The sequence below is a fragment of the Labeo rohita genome, chromosome 4 (assembly GCF_022985175.1).
Source record: "Labeo rohita strain BAU-BD-2019 chromosome 4, IGBB_LRoh.1.0, whole genome shotgun sequence".
Classification (NCBI taxonomy): Eukaryota; Metazoa; Chordata; class Actinopteri; order Cypriniformes; family Cyprinidae; genus Labeo; species Labeo rohita.
The window spans coordinates 34,694,486-34,716,015 of record NC_066872.1 but is presented as its reverse complement, the minus strand read 5'-3'; the positions used below and the strand labels follow the sequence as shown (position 1 = coordinate 34,716,015).

At 36.8% G+C, this 21,530-nt stretch overlaps 1 protein-coding gene across 4 annotated transcripts in view; it reads left to right on the top strand.

The window, feature by feature from the left end:
• pphln1 (periphilin 1) overlaps positions 1-21,495 on the top strand; it is a 42,933-nt gene extending 21,438 nt beyond the window's left edge. For 3 of the 4 annotated variants that reach the window (XM_051108516.1, XM_051108520.1, XM_051108519.1), the window contains exons 3-11: positions 115-179; positions 275-484; positions 876-943; positions 5,018-5,154; positions 5,254-5,427; positions 6,968-7,003; positions 8,862-8,938; positions 11,582-11,713; positions 20,539-21,495. In XM_051108516.1, the coding sequence (XP_050964473.1) occupies positions 115-179; positions 275-484; positions 876-943; positions 5,018-5,154; positions 5,254-5,427; positions 6,968-7,003; positions 8,862-8,938; positions 11,582-11,713; positions 20,539-20,733 (1,094 nt within the window). In that variant the 3' untranslated portion in view covers positions 20,734-21,495. The remainder of the gene's footprint in view (positions 1-114; positions 180-274; positions 485-875; positions 944-5,017; positions 5,155-5,253; positions 5,428-6,967; positions 7,004-8,861; positions 8,939-11,581; positions 11,714-20,538) is intronic. The other variant, XM_051108518.1, reaches the window with a different exon arrangement.
• The last annotated feature ends 35 nt before the right edge of the window (positions 21,496-21,530 follow it).

Here is a 21,530-nt window from a genome sequence, read left to right as displayed (position 1 = left end):
GGTACTAAATACTTTTTTGTCAGTGTTACGCAATATTTATTGTTTTGTGTCATATGTTTACTGAGGTTTAAGTCTAAATAATATGTCATCTCTGTCCATGTTTTTATATCGCAGTGGCTTTTAGGAGAGATCGAAATATTAGGGATATTTATGAGGAACGGTTTCCAGCAGGAAGAGTGGTAAACACTGTTTATTTATTTATACAATCTACAATCAGATATTTGGTTTATGCTGTGAGGCAGAAAGCTGTGCTTGAGCTTTTTTGATATTTCAGGGTCCATTTTCAAGAGAAGGTCAAGGGGAAAGGAGACCTCCCTTCGGACGGCCAGACGAGGACTATGGCCGTAGTTTTGAATACGATGGCCCTCGGTTTTACCCAAATGGTGCCCCTCGCAATTACCATGGAGAGGATCAGAGAGGTTTTCATGGAGACAGCCATCACTCATTTCCAAATGACCACAGGGGTGGGCCACCCGGTCGAAGGGTGAGTATTAGTGATCGGATATGGACCTTAATTTTTTTTTTATTATTTTTTTTTTATATATTTATACGTTTGTTTATTCATGTGTTTATTTATTAACATTCATGTATTATTATTTTTTTAATTATTTAATTTATTTTTATTTTATTTTCTTTGTCAGTATGCTGTATTCTAGGCATACAACTGATTTATTTATTTAGTATTGTTATATGTATTTTTCTCTTCTTTTATACATTTTTAAAAAACCTTTATTAGATTTTTTTTTTCTGAGATAACTTCTTGAAATGTTTTCATTCAGTTCAAAAAAGTAAAAAAAAAAAAGGTCAGATCTGGAAAACATTTGACAATTGCAATTGTATATCTCACTTCTTTGTCATATCATTTCTTATTTCAGCAGGAAGACTTCCCGTACTACAGAGGGCCAAGAGAGGAGCCACATGGTGGACGCCAGATGGACTTTAGGTATTTCACAAGTTCAGCTTGCCACAAACCAAAAAATGTCAATCCCTACAATTTTATAGACCAATTTGGAGTAGACATCACAGTTACATCAATTGCAGCTGTGCGTGCATTGTGGTGGCAAAAGACACTGGTAACATGTGGAGGGAAACTGGTAAAATCCTTGGAAAAAGAGACTAAATTTATTGTTGTGCCTTTGCATGTCGGAATCAAATCATTTTTATAGAATACTGTCATCAAAGACGACATCTGAAACTAAACGGAGACATTTAAACAAACAGTCTATGCTGTGATTGCCCTAAATTTGAACAATAGGTCTACATAATATTCACATGTGCAGTTCACAGGGGATATATTGTATTAGCCCTACAGTTATAGTATGAAATACTATTTAAACCTCAAACATTTACCTATTTTATCTCACAATTCTGACTATTTTTCTTGCAAATGCAAGTTTATGTCTCCCAGTTCAGTCTTTGTAACTCGGTTTAACTCACCAATAGTGAGTTTGTCAATTCTGAGGAAAAAAGCCAGAAGTGTGGGTTATAAACTCATGAGCCTGGGCTGAGAGGAAAAGAAAGGATGACGAGTTGATTTTTTGCATCTGAATTGACAATACATTTGAGGTCAAAAGTTTACATACATCTTGCAGAACCTGCAAAATGTTAATTATTTTACCAAAATAAGAGGGATCATACAAAATGCGTGTAATTTTTTATTTAGTACTGACCTGAATAAGATATTTCACATAAAAGACATTGACATGTAGTCCACAAGAGAAAATATTAGTTGAATTTATAAAATGATCCTGTTCAAAAGTTTACATACTCTTGATTCTGGATACTGTTGTTACCTGAATGATCCACAGCTGTGTTTTTTTTGTTTAGTGATAGTTGTTCATGAGTCTCTTGTTTGACCAGTTAAACCGCCTGCTGTTCTTCAGAAAAATCCTTCAGATCACACAAATTCTTTGGTTTTTCTGCATTTTTGTGTATTTGAACCCTTTAACACATTTTGTCTTCTGGGAAACATGTAAGTAGCTTCTGAAAGGCAGTACTAAATTTATGCAAAATAAGAAAAATGCACACATCTTCATTCTGTTCAAAAGTTTACACCCCTGGCTCTTAATGCGTCATTTTTCCTTGTGAAGCATCAGTGAGCGTTTGAACCTTAGTAATAGTTGCATGTAATGCAATGTCCCTCAGTTGTCCCCAGTGTGAAAAGATCGATCTCAAAATCATACAGTCATTGTTGGAAAGGGTTCAAATACACAACAGTTTATGGGACCTGAAGGGTTTTTCTGAAGAACAGCAGGCAGTTTAACTGTTCAGGACAAACAAGTGACTCACGAACAACTCTAAACAATAAAACAGCTGTGCATCAGTCAGGTAACAACACAACAACTGCACTAAATTACATATTTCCTGCTCAGTTTGTTCTTATTTCCTTACCAAAGCACATTGCTGTTCATTTGGCAGATTCTGCAAATTTTTCACCTTAACTGTATTATATCAGAATTGTAAGAAAAAGCCTATTTTGAAATATTAACTCAAATATACCTTTTTAGGTATATTTATAAGCTCTGCCGACAAAATATGCAATGTTTGTAAACATGTAATTGGTCTATTGCCGTATTCCCAATAATTTAAGCCATCTTTGCTCTCTTTTTTGGGAATAGTGGAAATACTCTCTCTTGCCATGCATTCATGTTAGAGTTTGGAAAAGCTACTGATGCAAAGTGGTCATATGCATGTCAGAGAACCTTTTTTGGAATTGTTTTTTTCTTTGGGTTTTTTTTTTTTTGTTGTTTTTTTTAAGTGCTGAGCTGTTCAGGATCTTAGTGCAATGTGTAAACTGAGTCAGTGGTAGGCATGCCTATTGAACCATATGTCATTTTCCCCCAGCAGATGGCAGAATTGCTCCTTCTAAAAAAAAAAGCTGCATCCCCTCCAGCTATAATGCCTTGTTTTTATACTTTGAGTAAGAGAAGAAGGAAACCAAGAAACCGAGTGAAGTTTCTTAATAAGGATCATAAATCAAACTCTGAGTTGTCCTACATTCTCTGTTTGGTTTTTGTGGTTCAACTCCCATGGAAATACCCACAGACAGTCACTCTGCCAACTGGATGAGCACAGCGAGCTTCCCAGTGTTTTTCCGTATCTCTTAATCTGCCTCTCTGGCAATTAATTGCAACAGTTCACAGCAGGAATGGAGTGCAGCCAAATGAACTTTGTGTTGGTAGACCCCTGCTAAGAAGCATTAAAAGCTTTTAAATGAAATTGTTTTGGAAAAATATCCTGGCTTCATATTGGCAGTAAAGACAGACATTTGAATAATCAGGTTGTCAATTTGCTCTGTTAGTCCAGGGCAGACAGGGTCACCTGCACTTCAAACAGTTGTGAGGGTCATTAAAGTTTTGCGAGGTCACTGTGTGCGGACACTTTGTCGTGTGTGTTTGTAAGAGGGGAACCTGGCTGGGGTTCAGGCCAGGGTCACTCGAACCAGGTGCCTGTGATTCTTTTACGTCCTCCCTCTCGCCTGTGCGGCAGGCTGTATAAGTGGCACGTAATCGGCCTGCGCGACCGGAGGGCCCTGGCAGGGAAACCGAGTCGAGGGGGAGCAGAGTAAACTGAAGGGGGTTTTACTGCCGCTAGAACAGATGTGTGTTAATGAATGTCTTGGTTGCGGGCGGACTCGGCAGAGCTGCGGTGCTGCTCTGTTAGGCAGTGCTGCAACTTTTTACAAGCCTCATTTTGCCCTCCTCTTTGTGCAGTTTATATTGAGTTGCTTTTTACAAGCAGGATGTGAAGCCGCTGGCTTGGGCCTTGCACAAATAGGTAAAGTCTTAAATGAAGCAGAGCCCGGTGTGGAAACTAGTTTAAGAGAATCTTGGCCAAATATTGTCCTGTCCTAACAAACTATACATCCATACAATTTGAAAAAAAAAAATTACCATTATTACTGGTTTTGTGGTCCACGGTCACATATATGATGCGTATCATTTGAATCCCAGTCCTGAGGCCAGTGGAAACATCTTGTCTCCTCTCCCTTGACCCTTCGTCTCAATACACTCAGCGTCTGACCTTACAGGGCATGGATCATATAAACAAGCGTCTGAGATTAACGGATTGTCCCCCCTTTAACCCTCTTCTTAACCTGTCGGAGGGCAGTGGACAACTACTTAAACCACATGTTTTTTTTTGTTTTTTTTTTTACCTTTTTTCCCCCTTTTTTGCTGTGATTTTTGCTTTTGTGTTTGTTAATTTAGCTTATTTTTTTGCATAATTTAGTCTGTTTTGGATTAGTATGTGTTTTAAATATTTAATAATAGTAGTATTGTGAAATATTATTGCTTTTTAAAATAATTATTTTCTCTTTTAATATATTTAAAATGTAACTTATTCCTGTGGTTGCTCAATTTTGATTTTAATTAAAAATGTTTTATTTTTTATCTTAATTTTTTGTTTTGGTTTAGTATGTTGAAAAAAAAAATGTTCAATGAGGAAAAAATTGTAATGCTTAAAGGGATAGTTCACCCAAAAATGAAAAGTTTGTTATTAATTACTCACCCTCATGTCGTACCAAACCCGTAAGACCTTCGCTCATCTTTGGAGCAAAAATGAAGATATTTTTGATGAAATCTGTGAGCTTTCTGACCCTGCATAGACAGCAACACAACTACCCAGAAAGGTTATAAGGAGACTGAGATGGAAGAGAATAATTTGTTGAATAAAGTCATTATTTTGTTTTCTTTGCATGCAAAAAGTATTTTCGTAGCTTCATAACATTGTGGTTGAAGCACTGATGTCACATGGATATTTTAACAATGTCCTTACTTCCTTTCTGAGCCTTGATCATGGTAGTTGCTTTGCTGTAAATGCAGGATCAGAAAGCTTTTTGATTTAATCAAAAATAACTTAATTTGTGTTATGAAGATCAGTGAAGGTCTTACGGGTTTGGAACGACATGAGGGTGAATAATAAATGAGTGTTTTAATTTTTGGGTGAACTATCCCTTTAATATATCTAATCCATAATGTAAATGCAAATATTTGTCTTATTTCTTTCCCCATCTCAGACCGAGCAATCGTGCAGGTCCTCCACCAAATGCACGAGTCCAGGGTTCTTACCCTCCACCCAGATCTCTGCCTACAATGGCCCCTGATGCAGGAGACGACACCCTCATGCAGGCCATAATGAACCTGGATAGGGGGGTTTGTATTCAGACACGTTAAATGTAATATGCCTCATGTTATTCTACTAGGGAAGAGATACTGAAAAAACTGTGTATCTGTTCTCATTTCTCTCACAGGGAGGAGCGGGACAACTTGAGAAGAAAGGCGCCGTTTCCTCCAGTACGTGAACGCTCTCCAGCTCGGCGGGATGTCCCGCCTTCCCCTCACAGTCGGTCGGGGTCCAGCATAAGCAGCCGCAGCTACTCACCAGAGCGGGGCAAAGCGCATCCTTTCCCGCCTCAGCAGGGGAAAAGTATGAAAAATCTTCAGTCAAAATGCTTGTTCAATCATGATTTTGGTTCATACAGTTTGAGGTCAAAAGTTTACATACACCTTGCAGAATCTGCAAAATGTTCATTATTTTAGCAAAATAAGAGTGTTCATGTACACCCCTGGCTCTTAATGCATCTTTTTTCCTTCTGAAGCGTCAGTGAGTGTTTGAACCTTCTGTAATAGTTGCATATGAGTCCCTCAGTTGTCCTTAGTGTGAAAAGATGGATCTCAAACTCACACAGTCATTGTTGGAAAGAGTTCAAATACACAAAAATGATGAAAAACCAAATAATTTGTGGGACCGTAAGGATTTTTCTGAAGAACAACAGGCAGTTTAACTGTTCAGGACAAACAAGGGACTATCATTAACAACTATCATTAAACAAAAAAAACAAAGGTCTTGGTCGTTTAGGTAACAACATGGTATTAAAAATCAAGTGTATGTAAAATTTAAATAGGGTCATTTTTATAAATTAAACTATTATTTTCTCTTATGGACTACGTGTAAATGTCTTCTATGTGAAATATCTAATTCAGGTCAGTAATAAATATAAAATAACATGCATTTTGTGTGATCCCTCTTATTTTAGTAAAATAATTAACATTTTGCAGATTCTGCAAGGTGTATGTAAACTTATGACCTCAACTGTATCATTCCATTAATATATCTATATCTTCATCATTCCACCTACCATTCAAAAGTCTGGGCTTGAAACAGAAGTGTATATACTTATTATACACTTGTATAATAATGCATGGAGTTTCAGTTTTGATTTGTAGGTTATGACCTCAAGATTTCATATGCTGCTCATATGAAATTGTGTAATGCCAGTGGTGTTCGCAGGTATAGACAGTCTGCCAAACGTCTCTGCATTTGACTTGGAGAACTCTCATTGGTGGGATCTCCCACACACACAGACTGTAGACGGTACAAAGGGTCAGTGCACAGCTTGAAGTGTAGTCTTTGACCTGACATGGACTATATGAAACATGCGGAATAGCCTGTTGATTGATTTAAAGGCTTTCTTGACTAATTTGCACGCAAGCACATTTTAATACGCCCAGCTGCAGAGTGGAACGCCTTTCCCCAGTTGCTTTATTCTTCTTATAAACTAGATAAATGTCCCAAATGCTTCCCAGACAGGTTTGATTTGAGTCGTAATGTTTGAAAATAGACAGGCTTGGACATGACTCTACCCAAGCGTCCACCGCAGACCTCCGATCACAGATGATGTCACTCAAAGCCTGTCCTAATAAAGACTCCCATCTGTGTTTGTTTCGCTGTTCTCTGTTACTATAATGAGATCCGCAGTAATAAGCTCCAGAGCGACGCTTCAAGCAGCCTATATTGGATGCACGTGTTAGGGTTGACATACCCCAAGTGAGCGTGCTGCTCTGAAAAGATGGAGCAGGCTTGCATGAGATCATATGATCTAACCTCTTATACCGATCAAAGAAATGCTTCAGAAACACCTGAATTATTTTTTGATGATGTACAAAAATCTTTCCCTGTGTTTCAGGATATGAGGAGCCGTTCGGGCCAGGAAGAGGACCGGGTAAGTAAAACATTTGCATTCTAGGGGGATATAGGTGATATGGTCATATGCATCAGAAAGCGTGCATTAATTACATTTTGGAAAATTGTCATTTAGTCTAAAACAAAATAGTGTTTAAAAATGTAACATAGCTTAATGGAACTTACAGAGAAAAATGATACAGTTGAGCTCAAAACGTTACATACACCTTGCAGATTCTGCAAAAATGTTAATTATTTGACCAAAATAAGAGGGATCATACAAAATGCATGTTGTTTTTTTTATCTAGTACTGACCTGAATAAGATATTTCATATAAAAGATGTTTACATAAAGTCCACAAGAGAACATAATGGTTGAATTTATAAAAATGACCCTGTTCAAAAGTTTACATACTCTTGGTTCTTAATACTGTGTTGTTACCTAAATGATTCACACGTGTTTTTTTTTTTTTTGGTTTAGTGATAGTTGTTCATGAGTCCATTGTTTGTCGTGAACAGCTAAACTGCCAGCTGTTCTTCAGAAAAATCCTTGAGGTCCCACAAATTCTTTGGTTTTTCACCATTTTTTGTATTTGAACCCTTTCCAACAATGACTGTATGATTTTAAGATCCATCTTTTCACACTGAGGACAACTGAGAGACTCAGTGCAACACAATGCATTAAGAGCCGGGGGGTGAAAACTTTTTGAATTTGAAGGTAAGGGTTAATTTAAAGTTTTGTCTTCTGGGAAACATGTGAGTATCTTCTGTAGCTTCCGAAGGTCAGTACTAAATGAGAAAAATATGTTATTTAGGCAAAATAAGAAAGATGTACATATCTTCATTCTTTTCAAAAGTTTACACCCCTGGCTCTTGTGCATTGTTTTTCCTTCTGGAGCACTGTGAAACACTTATTTTTTTGATGAATATAAAGTTCAAAAGAGCGGCATTTATTTGAAATAGAATTCTTTTGTAACATTATAAATGTCTTTACTTTCATGTTTGATGTATTTGCATCCTTGCTAGTTAAAAGTATTAAAGTATTAATAAAAAAATGCTCAGACGTCTGAGTGGTAGTGTAAATAGAAATTTCCATTGCCAGGGTGCCTTTTTATATGAATATTTTGGAAAGCAAAACATGTAGAAAAATCATACTCCTTTTAAATCCTGATAAAGCTAGTTTATGGCTCGCACACAAGGCGATTTTGTTTCGCTTCGCTTTATAAGTTAAAGGTCAGCCTGCAGTCACAGTAACTTGAGAGAAAGCGTTGCTAATCGCACCATCGTAGAGCCTCGTTTTGTTTGTCTGCTTTCCTCTCACTTCCTTTGGCCGGGGATCGTAAAAAGTCCACAGGCGTGTGTCTGATTGCTAAACCTTTCCTTTTTCTCTAGCTTTCATCCGTTCCCTTTTCACTTCTCTTTGCCAGATGTTTGATGTGCACGCTTACATCGCAAAAAGATTTAGATTTGAATCTTAAATCAGTGTAAATCTAAACATAACTTCTGGTTGCAGTCTTTTCTCCGCTCCAAATCAATTTAGCGAGCATTCCTTCATCTCTTGCCGAACGAATCCGTAGGTGTTGAGCCTACAGCTCACACGGAGAGGGTCACGGGGTGACACTGCAGGCACCTGGCTGTGGTTTGCCTGCAGGGAAGAGCCCTGATCGGCAGAGAGGGAACCACCTGGTTCTGCACGCCAGCTGGAGGTTCGGAAAGCAAAAAGGATCCGTTTCAGCATGTGAAAACGTTTACAGCACCAAATGAGTCAAGCAAGGCCGTATTCTGTTGCTTTCTGGGGGATGTTGATCCATGTCCAAACTATAGCTGCATTGTTGGCTAGCGTCCTACAACAGATGCTTTGTTTCTTATGTTCTGATCCCAGTCTTTCATCTTCTACAGACAGGGAAAGGCCCCCCGGCCCCTCCGTGAGTGCATCACGAGATGGTTCGCCCCATAGCTCCGTATCAGCCACTAAGGTGAGTCGCACAACGCACACACGCAGCTCTCAAACAGATGTGCTTACCAGAACCCTCCCTTTCATCCACTAAAATAATAATAAGTGTGACATGCCAGCAATTTCAGCTGATGGTGAAAAAACACTGGAGATTTTTCCTCCTTTTTGAAAGGCAGTTTGCTTGCGCTTTTCTCTCTCTCATATGATGGGTTTTAAAGAGTTCTGTTTGGCATACGAAAGGCAAGCGGCCCGTGTCTTGTTTATTCAGATTGTAAGCACGTTTCTGACAAAACATGGCGGGTCGCTGAAGGAGAGTCATGGACATCATTGGGCCACCCAGGCCGCAGCAAGGCTAAAAAAAGAGGGAGAAATCCATTAGCTCAACTCTCGGCTTTATCTCAAGATCTTATCGGAGACTCAGAGCACTCTGGACATACTCCAGGGAGCACTGAGAGCCTAAAATAATTTTGTTAAACTGTTTCTCTCATGTACTCTCTCTTTTTACTTTTTTTGTGTTTAGGTGAACCGAATCTGAGAGTAATAATGGTGCACGTACAAAAAAAACCAAACAAACAAACTTCAGTGATTCCTGAGACATGGGACAACACTGCTTCCCTTACTTAAGAAGCTTAAGAAAAAAAATAATAGCTTGTTAAGTTAATAATAATAGGTAATTGTCTCTTAAATTTAAGTGTCACGACTATAATATGTCAGCTCTGGCACCCAAATTGTAAAGAAATTGTTTAGGATTTTTAGATATTTTCATTGTTTTAAGTAGGTACAATTAATAGTTAGCAAAATTGTATTGTAAAAGCAGGATGTACAAAAATAGTATTTTTTTTTTATTGATGTTTTTTTTTTAATAAATAAAATATATTTATTATAAGTTCTAAATGATTATTTGTACATTAACATTATATTTATATGTAAATTCTACAAAAGTGGGAGGTTGCACCCTTTCATTTCTGAATGCATACAGAAATATAGCTGCAAGCAGTGATTACCGGGGTTAAAGCACTTTAAGACATTTAAGCACATATGAAAAAAGACATTATGTAACCACCTAAATCAATTATTTAAAAAAGCATTTTTGGCAATCCTGGTAATTTACCATAGAAATAGTATGTGTTTTTTTTTTTTTTTTTTTTTTTTTTTTTTTTTACATTTGTGACTGTTATAGTGCCAGCTCTGGTCTGATCTCCTTAAAACTTTGCATGCCTGTTTAGAATCAGCTGTCACATGTGCTCACCAGGTTTCGTGAAGTTTTGAGTTTTCTTTTAGGCTTTGTAGGATGTTGGGTGAACCCGACCCCGTTATAGCTTATTAAAGGGTAGATTTTTTTTGATAATTATTGACCTGGAGAGTCCAGAGAATTGTACTGCAGTGTTTTTTACATCATCTCAATCATTTAACAAACAATTTGATTAACAGCAGTGATTCTAGAGGCAAAGTTGTCCGGAATGAGGAGTTATATCGTCTGAAACGAATATCACGTGTGTGTGCGAAAAACCGTGCAAATTTGGGCCCGGCCCCTTTCGAATGTTTTGGCTTCCCTTGCGACGGCGAGTCAAAAGTTCAAAACCTTTTTTTTTTTTTTTTTTTTTTTGATAATTATTGATATTCACTCTCTAGAGAATCTTTCTGCACTGGTTTGGTTCCGATCGGGCAAAAACCTAGGAGTAGTTTGCAAAATTTTTTTTGTTTTGTTTTTTTTAAAATCCCAAATAACCAAAAATTCCAACGGATTCTGACAACATAAGACACTTGAGCCTGCGACTGATTGTTTAGGAGTTATGAGCGATTTCGTATTTTTGATCGCAGTAGCGCCCCCGTCAGGGCAATTGGGGCATGCGTTGGTGGTGTTGCTGCCGTTGTGAGTACTACCATCCCTCCAAGTTTGAAGTCTCTATGACTTATGGTTTGATCTGCAGTCAGTTTTATGTGGAGATTGCTAATCCTTGGCCATTCCAACAATTACAATAGGGTTTCAGCACTACGTGTTTGAACCCCTAATAACTTTTTAAATATTTAATTTTTGTTTCTTGTTTTGCCTTATTATGCCTTATTAAAGAACCCGTGTGAGTTTCTTTTGTTTAATGACTTTGATTCACCACTGAACTATATACAGATGAAAGTTGTTTCTGGTTGGTAGACGTCTCAGTCCTTGAGCCTTTGATCATCCTCCATAGCTCTGTTCATGGGGCATAAGCCATAACCTTGTGCCTTAGATGAAAAGGCTTTGCCAGTGTAAACTGGGCCTGATAGGCGGTCTCTTAAGTTCAACAAACACACTTGTTTTGGGGATTCATTGTTTGAAGTACAAAGAACAGATGCAGCAAATGCATTTTGCTGTGGTGGGCTCATGTTTGTTTGTAATGCCTTTGCAAATGTTGTGTTAAATACATTTCTAGCCCCACTTAGATCAAATGATTGTTATTAGTTTGAGTTGCTTAATTAGTGTGGGAAAATTCATTTTCTGAGACGAAACGATCAAAATAGACATTGCCAACGTTAAACGTTTTTCCATTCTGTCATACGGTGACGTTGTTCTGTTTGCTTGTTTTGGAAAAAAAGCAAGGCTGTCCAGCATTTGATGGTGTGTTTTACTCTAAACGTGTTTCTGGATTAATCTAGCCTTTAAAACACCTAGTTCTGTGTATTGCAGGAGGACGTTACAGTGGTGGAAGGGCCCTCAGATGAAGTTCCGCCCATCGTAGATGAAGCTTCCTCCGTCATGGATGACTTTCAAGAACGACGAGCTCAAGCTATTGCTGCCAAGGCTCGGGAAATTGAAAAGGTTTGAGAAATTCTGTCGGCAGATTTTGAGCTTACATTTCCATAGGTTTAAGAATTTCTAAAATAGTTGCCATTTGTGTTTTAATGGTCACATACTTGTTTTAATGCCTCCTGTTCAGGATGCTGTATATTATTAATAGGGCTGCCAGAGTTAAATAAAAGTTTAACTGTTTACATTTTAGGTACTTTAATGCATCGAAAAGATTACATCATTTATTATGTTCAAAAAGAGCATTTTGAGCACTACCACTTGCATGCATTTTGTCTTTTTCCTAAGGACATACAAAGGTAAACACACACTGCAATACAGTTCCTCCTCTCTTCTCTTCCTCTTTACTTGCCCTATTAAATGAGATATGGGATCCCGCAAGAGTGGTGCGTCAGCCCTCCTATTGAGCACCAGCCTTTGGCTCAATAGCTGCTGACACTGCACAATTTTAACTGTCGGCTTTTGACCCAACCTTGAGCTTTATTGGGTTATCTAAAATATATATATTTTTTTTATATGCATTGCCAAGTTTTTCTCTTAACTCGCAGGAAGCCATTTGAATCAGTTTTAGTCTTTGAATAGCTCTTTGTATTCTTGATCACTTAAGCATCTTTTCATGCATAAATGACTGACAGATCTACATTTCTGTAATTTGTTCAGGATTTTAGTTTTTTTCTGCACCGCTTTTGAAGTGGAAGTCAAAGTGTGTTTTGATTTGCCCTGAACGCACATATTTTAGTGACAGTGTGTGGATGCCTTTCAGGCCAAAGCCTGTTATTTCACAAAGTGTGTGTGTTGTTTCTGTTTAAGTGTCCACCAGATGTTTAGCTTCTCCTTCAATCTGGTCTAGCCATCTCTACACGCTGCACTTTACCTTTTTTTCAACAAACATTTAGCTGGCATGCACTATACAGCATGGTTTTTATATATACACTTAAACAATATGTATCTAAAGGGTCCATGGGAAACAAAAGGAGAAATTTTGAAGGAGTTGTTTTCGTGCAATAACATTGACTGGGTTCTGAATATTTTAAGTGGCGGAGCATCACAAAAATGGACACTTGAGCTAGTTTACATATATTCTGAAACATTATGGCTATGGAGTCTTCATCCATACTATGTACATTTAAACTTATGCATTTAGCTTCAAAGGCATCTTTGACGACACTATTCTATAAAAATGATTTGCATTCCAATTTTGACATCAAAAGGCACAAAATAGTTTCTCTTACCCTTCATCTCCTTTATTCAATCTTGAACATTTATGTTATTCAACAATCAATAGACCAATTTGGAGTAGATGTCACAGTTACGTCACTTGCAGCTGCATGTGCATAGTGGTTGCAGAAAAACACTGGTAACAAGTGGAGGCAAACAGGTAAAATCCGTGGAATAAGAGAAACTATTTTGTGCCTTTTGATGTCAAAATTGGAATGCAAATCATTTTTTTTATAGAACAGCGTCGTCAAAGATGCCATTTGAAGCTAAACGCATAAGTTTAAATGTACATAGTATGGATGAAAACTGCTATGATTACTCTACTTTTAAAGCATAAATTTGATTTAAACAATAGATCTACATAATACGCTGTTCATAGGGGACGTATTGTATTAGCCCTACAGTTACAGCATGGAATATTATTTAAACCTCTTACTATTAACATTTTTACAAAACATTTATTTATTTTATTTCACAATTCTGACTATTTTTCACGCAAATGCAAGTTTATATCTCCTAATTCGGACTTTATTACTCAAAAATAGTCAGTCTGTCATTTCTGAGGGAAAAAAAGCCAGAAGTGTGGGGTATAAACTCCTATTCTGAGCCGAGGGGAAAAGAGAGAGAGTGATGAGTTGTTTTTCCTTATTAGATTTGTGAGATGTAATCTCGGAATTGCAAGAACAAAGTCAGAATTTTAAAAAATGTAAAATCAAATTTATCTTTTTTTATTCTTTTATTCCATGGCTCCATAAACTGCCACTTGAAAACCATCATTTTTTTTGCCACCCAGAAAAAAAACCTCATCCTTGTTTCGGATCTGTAAGACTATCCCACTATCTAATATCAGTTTCACTAAATAACAGTGCTTATCGCTGGGTGACAAGCTTAAAAATTACATCTAATCAATATAATTTATAATCTGTTTAAATGTAACTCATTTGTACCGTATCCCTGTAATTCTCTAGCCGTTTCTGCAACCATGGTGCGCGTGCATCCTAAATGTTTACAAACCTATAATTGGCCTATAGTTGATTCAGCACTTAAAATCTGAAATATTAATTCTTTAATAGGACTGTTCTTAGTTGCTGACTCACTCTGGCTTTCCATCCAAAGTTTCAAATTTAAATTATGCACAGAATTTGAATATCACATAAAACATTTGCAAATAAGCACCGTCTCCATCTAACGAGTCAAAGAGAACAAAATTGTCTCTTCCTGATAAACTGGCACTAAATATCACCAAGAAATGTAGGAGGAGCTGCTGAATATAATAATATTCATGCATGATAAATTAGTTGCGCCTCAGAGAGAGCAGACGAAATACACTAAATGTGGTCATTACTTTCAGAGGTGTATCCTGGCTGTTTGAGAATGCAGCCATGTAAGACAGTTCTGGGAGGCAATTATACAGAACTACTTTGACGACATTTGAATGAGCATAAAAACATTTCAGATGCTGTGCAATAAAATCAGTCCACTGGTTAGTCAGGTTATGCCATCGCATAGCGCAAAGTCATAGGACTTTTTTGATGCACATGGAGAAATATATTCAGCACATGTGTTTCCATCCTCCGTTATTCACATTAACCCCTTTTTGCACAAGTCAAAAAACACTTCAAGTGAAAACTTTTTCGCGGATTTATGGGATTTTTATTTTTGAAATTTGGCATTTACATCACTTGTTTCTGATGCGAGACTTCAAAATGTGCATAAAAACAGGGTCTTTGTTCACAACACTTATTGATTTATTGTGGAGAATTCAGTAAATAATGACTTCAAGTTCAGTTTGTTTCTACCAAGCGCTATCGTATGGCTTCAGAAGCCTTGAAGTATAGCGCACAAGTTGTCATAGACCTTTTTTCATTCTGTATGGAGCTTTTGCATCCTTTTTGTAGCTTGAAAGCCTATGTCCGCATTGGGACTAATTAAATGGAAAATACTGACCAGTACAGTTCTTCAGAATTGTTCATGAGTGTGTTAAATGATGAATGAAATATAATTTATGGATAAACTATTTCTTTTGTTTATTGTTTGGTTTTTATCTGTTCATTCTTATGGTCTTCTTACTTGCGTTTCATTTTGGCAGTGAGCGTGTACTTTAAACAAGTTCAGTTCGAGTCATGCTCAGAGGAATCCAGTAGGCTCTCGATTGTTTTGTTTTGACCAGCAAGACGTTTATTTTACAGATGAGCCCGTGTGATTCTAACAAGACTGAATTCCTTACTGCTAAAGTACTGTAAGTAGGCCATCTTTGTTGTCATAGTTCTGCAGTCCACGGTGAGGCTTAATCTGGGTCTGAAGCGAAGCTTTTGAGGTCCATCAGGGATGTTTGACTCCTTCGTTCTTTAATCGCGTTTGATGTTTCTGATCTGAAAATGTCAGATCAAATAAAATAATAGACTGATGCACAGTCGCCCCCAAAGACCATTACCCTTACATGTTGTCTTGCTATGCTTTTTCTGTGCTTCTGTTCCAGAACACAGACATTGGAGTACTCTTTTAACCTTTATTAAATTGAATATGCATCATTAAAAATGATTATTTGGCATTGCCAATTAATGCTTTGTGGGTTTTAGTCCATATTTTTGGGGGCATCTAAATTCTAATGTGACCCTGGCCCACATAACCAGTCATAAGGGTAATTTTTTTTGAACGCTAAATAAATAAGCTTTCCACTGATGTATGATTGTTAGGTTTGGACAATATTTGGCTGAGTTATAACTATTTGAAAATCTGGAGTCTGAGGATACAAAAAATGTAAATATTGAGAAAATTACTAATCAAAAAATAAGTTTTGATATATTTGCGGTACGAACATTTACAAAATATCTTCATGGAACATGATCCTTACTTAATATCCTAATGATTTTTGGCATAAAAGAAAAAATGATAATTTTGACCTATACAGTGCATTTTTTGGGCATTTCTACACATAATACCAGTGCTACTTAAGTCGGTCCAGGGTCACATATATTTACAGTAAAAGTTCATTGCATTTAACTGATGTTAGCTGTAACTTTTAGCCCATATTGGTGTGCGTACAGCTAAATGTATTAAAATTTTAAATGCCAAAACATTATACTCTAAGATTTTAAATAATAAAATTTTGGTCTGAACTGAACTTTAGCTGAACCGCTGTGAAAGTTATTAGTGTATAGATACTTTCCCACTTTTCCCTTCTTGTCTCTCCCACCCTTCCTGAATAATTCTCTGCTATCTTTACCCGGAATCAGGAATCAGCCTCCCACAGTACAAAAATGACACTTGAAAGGCTGAACAAGAACACTTGCACTCTCGAGGTCCCGTTTAGCTTTCCTGTTTGATTGGGTAACAGAGGTGGGGTTCACAGGAAGTCTATGGAAGTAGAGCATGCACTAGGAAATCGCTTCCCAGCATTCTTGGCATTGTTATGAATTATTCAATCTCACGGTGGCTATGGTGGCTTTGAATATTTAAGAATATAAAACGTCTTAAAATAGGACATAGCAAAGCAGTATGTGTTAGAATCACAATTGCTGTTTTTAAAATGTTCAACAATAAAACAGTAGCGAATAGAATAAATGTACTTTAAGAATAGTGGTCGTTTGGAAGTTCCTGTTAACTTCTGCTTCAGATCATCCCTGCTTAATAAGTTTAATAGTGGGTGATTGTGCACCTAGGAGTCTTTTCTACTGTACTCGGATGACATTGCGATAACAGTATGCGAAAGCCATAATAAACCCCCTCTTCTCATCTAATTTGAATTTAATTCTAGGCCACACATACAGGTAACGCCCACATGGACTCTCAGTTATTCATGGGAATCTTGTGGACGGACTTTCTCTTGCAGTGCCAGGATCTTTAACTTGTATTTAACAGGGTTTACGCCTGGCAAACAATGAAATGGGCAAGAACAAAGAACCGTTTAAAGGAATAGTTCATGAAAATTTTGTCATTAGTCACCCTCATGTCCCCGTAAGACCTTCGTTCATCTTTAGAACACAAATAAGGATATTTTTGATGAAATCAGAGAGCTTTCTGACCCTGCATAGACATCAACACTACTACCACATTGAAGGCCCAGAAAGTTAGTAAGGACATTGTTAAAATAGTCCATGTGACATTAGTTGTTTCATTCGTAATTTTATGAAGCTACTTGTGTGCACAGAAAACACAAATAATGACTTTATTCAATAATTTAGTCTTTGGCTGACAGTCTTCGACTGCCACTACTAAATGTGACCATCTAAAAGCTGAATAAATAAGCTTCCCATTGATTTATGATTTGTTAAGGTAGGACAATATTTGGTTGAGATACAACCAATAAAAAACCTGGAATCTGCGGGTGCAAAAAAATCTAAATATTGAGAAAATTGCCTTTTAAAGTTGTCCAAATAAAGTTCTTAGCGATGCATATTACTAATCAAAAATTAAGTTTTGATATATTTACGGTAGGAAATTTACAAAATATCTTCACGGAATATGATCTTTACTTAATATCCTAATGATTGTGGACATAAAAGAAAAATCGATAATTTTGACCCATACAATGTCATGTTGGCTATTGCTACAAATATACCTGTGCAACTTTATAGTAAGCTAAGTTTATAGTACAGATCTAAATTTATAACTAACGTTATTTTCAACCTGTTTGTTTTTTTTTAAATCGCACATAGGCTGCAAAGCTCCAGCGACCAGGTTTATCGGTTGAGCGTTAATGCAATTTAAACAGTCACACAGATTGACTCTTTAACTGCGGTCTTTCTTAACCTGCAGCCTCAGGCTACTGAGAACTTCCTTTCTACATCATTTATCCATTCTATTCTGGAATGTTCTAATTGACTATTAGAGTCTTCTCATTGAACCTATTCGACTTAATGACTATTAGAGGCAGTTCTCACACAAGAACTCTGGGCTTTGTGTGTGGGCCTCTGTGATTCCTGGAACCAGGTGATCTCATTTTACTAGAACTTGACTCAGCCATGGGAAAGAGCCCTTATGAGAGAAGCTAATGAGGAGCTCACTGCAAAAAAAAAAAAAAAAATTGTTAGTCAGCACAATTAGTTGGGTGGCCACATTTCGTTTCCAGACTTGTGAGGGCATGTTGCAGGAATCACGGAAGATATGAATTGTCTTTTTTTTGGTTAATCATGCCCAAGGTTTGTTGTATTTTAAGTACTTCCAGATGTTGTTGTATGGTTATGTAATGTCAGGGCCATGTCGGAAACTGCTGAGATGTTTAACCATCACTTTCTTTCGGTTTTGGTTGGACGCATCGTGTTGCTCCGTGCCATCGTAAAGTCGTGACAGTATGATTTTATCACTGTCTCCTGATGTAAATTGTAGAGTAAATTTCAAGATATGATCTCCAGCTATAAGTTACATGTCCTGAGGGCTGTGTGTGAGTGAAGGTAATTGCAGAGGTTATGCAGACTCCCCTGGGTCTGAAGCATTGCTTTGATGTCCAGAAGTGTTTGATTATCCAACCACAGTAAACATAACTGAGCTCTGAGAGTTTTGGTTTAGGGCTTTGTTCTGTCGTCTGGATGGCAGATCAGAAAGGCAGAATGTTCTCTCAAATACACAACAAAACCACTCTCCATCCCCATGTCTTCTGTGCATAGAAAAAGTTAGATTAAAGATGCTTTCATGGTCCGTTCCATGAGATGGGTCTTAAGACTGTGTTATGATAGTCAACACAATGTATTTGCCATAAAAGTAAAGTACAAGCATGTCTGTTTCCAGTCAGATTAATGCTTTTTTTTTGTATTTTGTTTTCCAAGGCCAATGAAAATTTCAACACAGTAAATACATATCTGAATGGTTTGCTCAGCAGAAGAAAATCTTATTGTTAAGCTCCATGATGAATTATTATCAAGAAATTGATGTCTGAGCTTGTCAAGGCATGTGTTCTTATGTTGGTTAGAAAGCCAAATGGAAAAGAAAATCAGACTTTACAGTACCACCTTTTTCGATTCATATTTTGAGTTGTAGTTTTTGTAAGTGACTATGAATATACACTGTTATGTGTTGATTGGGATTAGCAGTGATATTGTATCTGTTTACACCTCATCTGATTTATTAAAACGGTTCCATTTATAATTGGCCGCATAAATCTGTCTCTGCAAAACAGATATAAATCTATAGAAGCCTATAGTTTCTGCCACTGAATAAAAAATAAGAAGGTAATTGCGTCTTATTACCTTACAATTTAGACTTTTCTCACAATTGTGAGTTTACATCTTGCAATTCAGATTTTTTTTTTCTCAGAATTGTGAGATATAAACTTGCAATTGCAAGTTCTAAAGTCACAATTCTGAGATATAACTCACAATTCTGAGAAATTACATCAGAATTGCGAGACATAAACTTGCAGTTCTGAGAAATAGTCACAATTCTGAGAACATCAGTATTTTTTTTTTGCCCTAAGAATTGGACTTTATAAGTCGTAATTGCGAATTTCGTACAATTCTTAGAAAAAAAATCTGAATTGTGCGAGATAAGCTCGCAATTGCAAGTTAAAAAGTCAGAATTGTGAGATAAACTCGTAATTCTGAATCACAATTTTGAGAAATAAAGTTGCAGTTCTGAGACAGTATCAGTCTTTTTTTTCCCTCAAAATTGGACTTTATAAGTCGCAATTGTGAATTTTGTACAATTCTGAACTCGCACAAGTCAGAATTGTGCGAGTCATAAAGTCAGAATTGCGAGACCAACTCGTTATTCTGAGAAATAGTCGCAATTCTGATAACATATCAGTTTTTTTTTGCGCCCAGAATTGAACTTTATAAGTCACAATTGCTAATTTCATACAATTCTGAGAAAAAAGTCAGAATTGCAAGACATAAACGTGCAATTCTGAGACCATATCAGTGTTTTTGCCCTCAAAATTGGACTAAGTCACAACTGTGAATTTCGTACAATTCTGAGAAAAAAAGTCGCATTTGCGAGAAAAAAGTCAAAATTGCCAGTTTTTATATTTCTTGCAATTGTGAGTTTATATCACATAATTCTGAACAATCACAATTCTGAGATGAAAAGTCGCAATAACCTTAAATTTCCATGCCATATTGACATTTAACGAATTTCACGTCAGCGGAATCAAAAGATATGCATTGGAACTCCTGAAGTGGTTTGAGCCATAGATGTATATAGGTAGATGCCACATTAGACCGCCCTAGATACGTTGACGCGTCTTAGAACGAATGTCGTCACTCACAATAAAAATCAACATCTGGTTGTAAAAACCGCTTAAATATAAATTCCTGAAGAAAAAATATAAACTTTTGCATGTAAGAATGTGTTGGTTTGTGTTTTTAATATGTTTTAACTCAGTATTCCAGGTTTTGAAGTACCTTTTAAATACCTTGTTAGCAAACAGCTTTGTCTTGTTGTATTGTGTTTAGCAAAAGCATCTTAAATCTACTGAGAATATAGAATATACATGCGTATATCTACTTGCAGTGGTGATTGGCTTGGGTTTGAGCAGTCAGATTTAAATCCGTCTCGAAAGCGTTTCAGGGAGCATTTACAACTGGTCTTTTCACGATCGGATAGCTATGTGACCAGTGTAACAAGGAAGCAGCCTGTTGGATTATATTGCATTATAATTTCAAACATTATACTGTGTTTTATAGGTCTATCGTCAGGACTGTGAGACGTTTGGCATGGTGGTGAAGATGCTGGTGGCCAAGGAGCCCACCTTAGAGAAGCACCTGCAGAACCCACTAAAAGAGAACCTGATTGAGATTCGTGAGCGATGCCTCGATGATTTGAAAAACTTCATTTCTGAACTTGATGAGGTGGTACGACAGCCTGAACCTGCTGTCTAAGGTGGCCTCATTTTACTCCACCAGCAGTTTTTTGTTTAGTTTTGTTTTTCCCCTTACTGTATCTACACAAAAGTCCTTAGTTGTTTTTTATGTTTTATGTAAAGGCCATTGTACATTGTGTACTCGGTGTCCACCTAAAAGGAATCTTCCTGGTCCGCAACGGGGCAAGGAAAGTGTCTTTATGTATTTCATTTATGCCGTTCCATTCATCCATTGACACTAGTCGATGCTAGGTTGTGTAATCTTTTTGTAACCTTTCAACATTAAGATTAATAAAAAGAAAGATGGCAAACACAAGGAAAGCAATGATAGAAGTGGGGTTGCTCTGTTCCTTATTTTTTGTGGAAACTATAGAGTTTATTAACCCTTTAAGGATAATTAATAGATGATGGCATTTGTACTGATCAAATATGTATAAATTGAAAGGGTTCTATATTGTTGTTGCCAATTAACTAACTTGCATTCAAACCAATAAGGAAAGCTTATGAATGAATTATGGTAAGTAATCTTTATGGGTTCAGCAAATTGCTGCTATCTGTAGTACTGTTAAGCTGTGCGGCTGACAATAATGCATTGTTTTTTAAATCACATTTCCATCCACTATATTGTGAAAACCCAACACAAGTATTTGTGTAGTTTTTTTCTATGTATAGTATTAATAGTCTTGAACCTACTACAATGCATGTTTTTCCTTTTGATTTAAGCCCTTTTGTGATTTCATGTTTGTAATGAAATAAAGTTGCTATGTTTAGTAATCATACATTTTTAGTTTTCTCAAGCAGCCTGTGAACAAATTA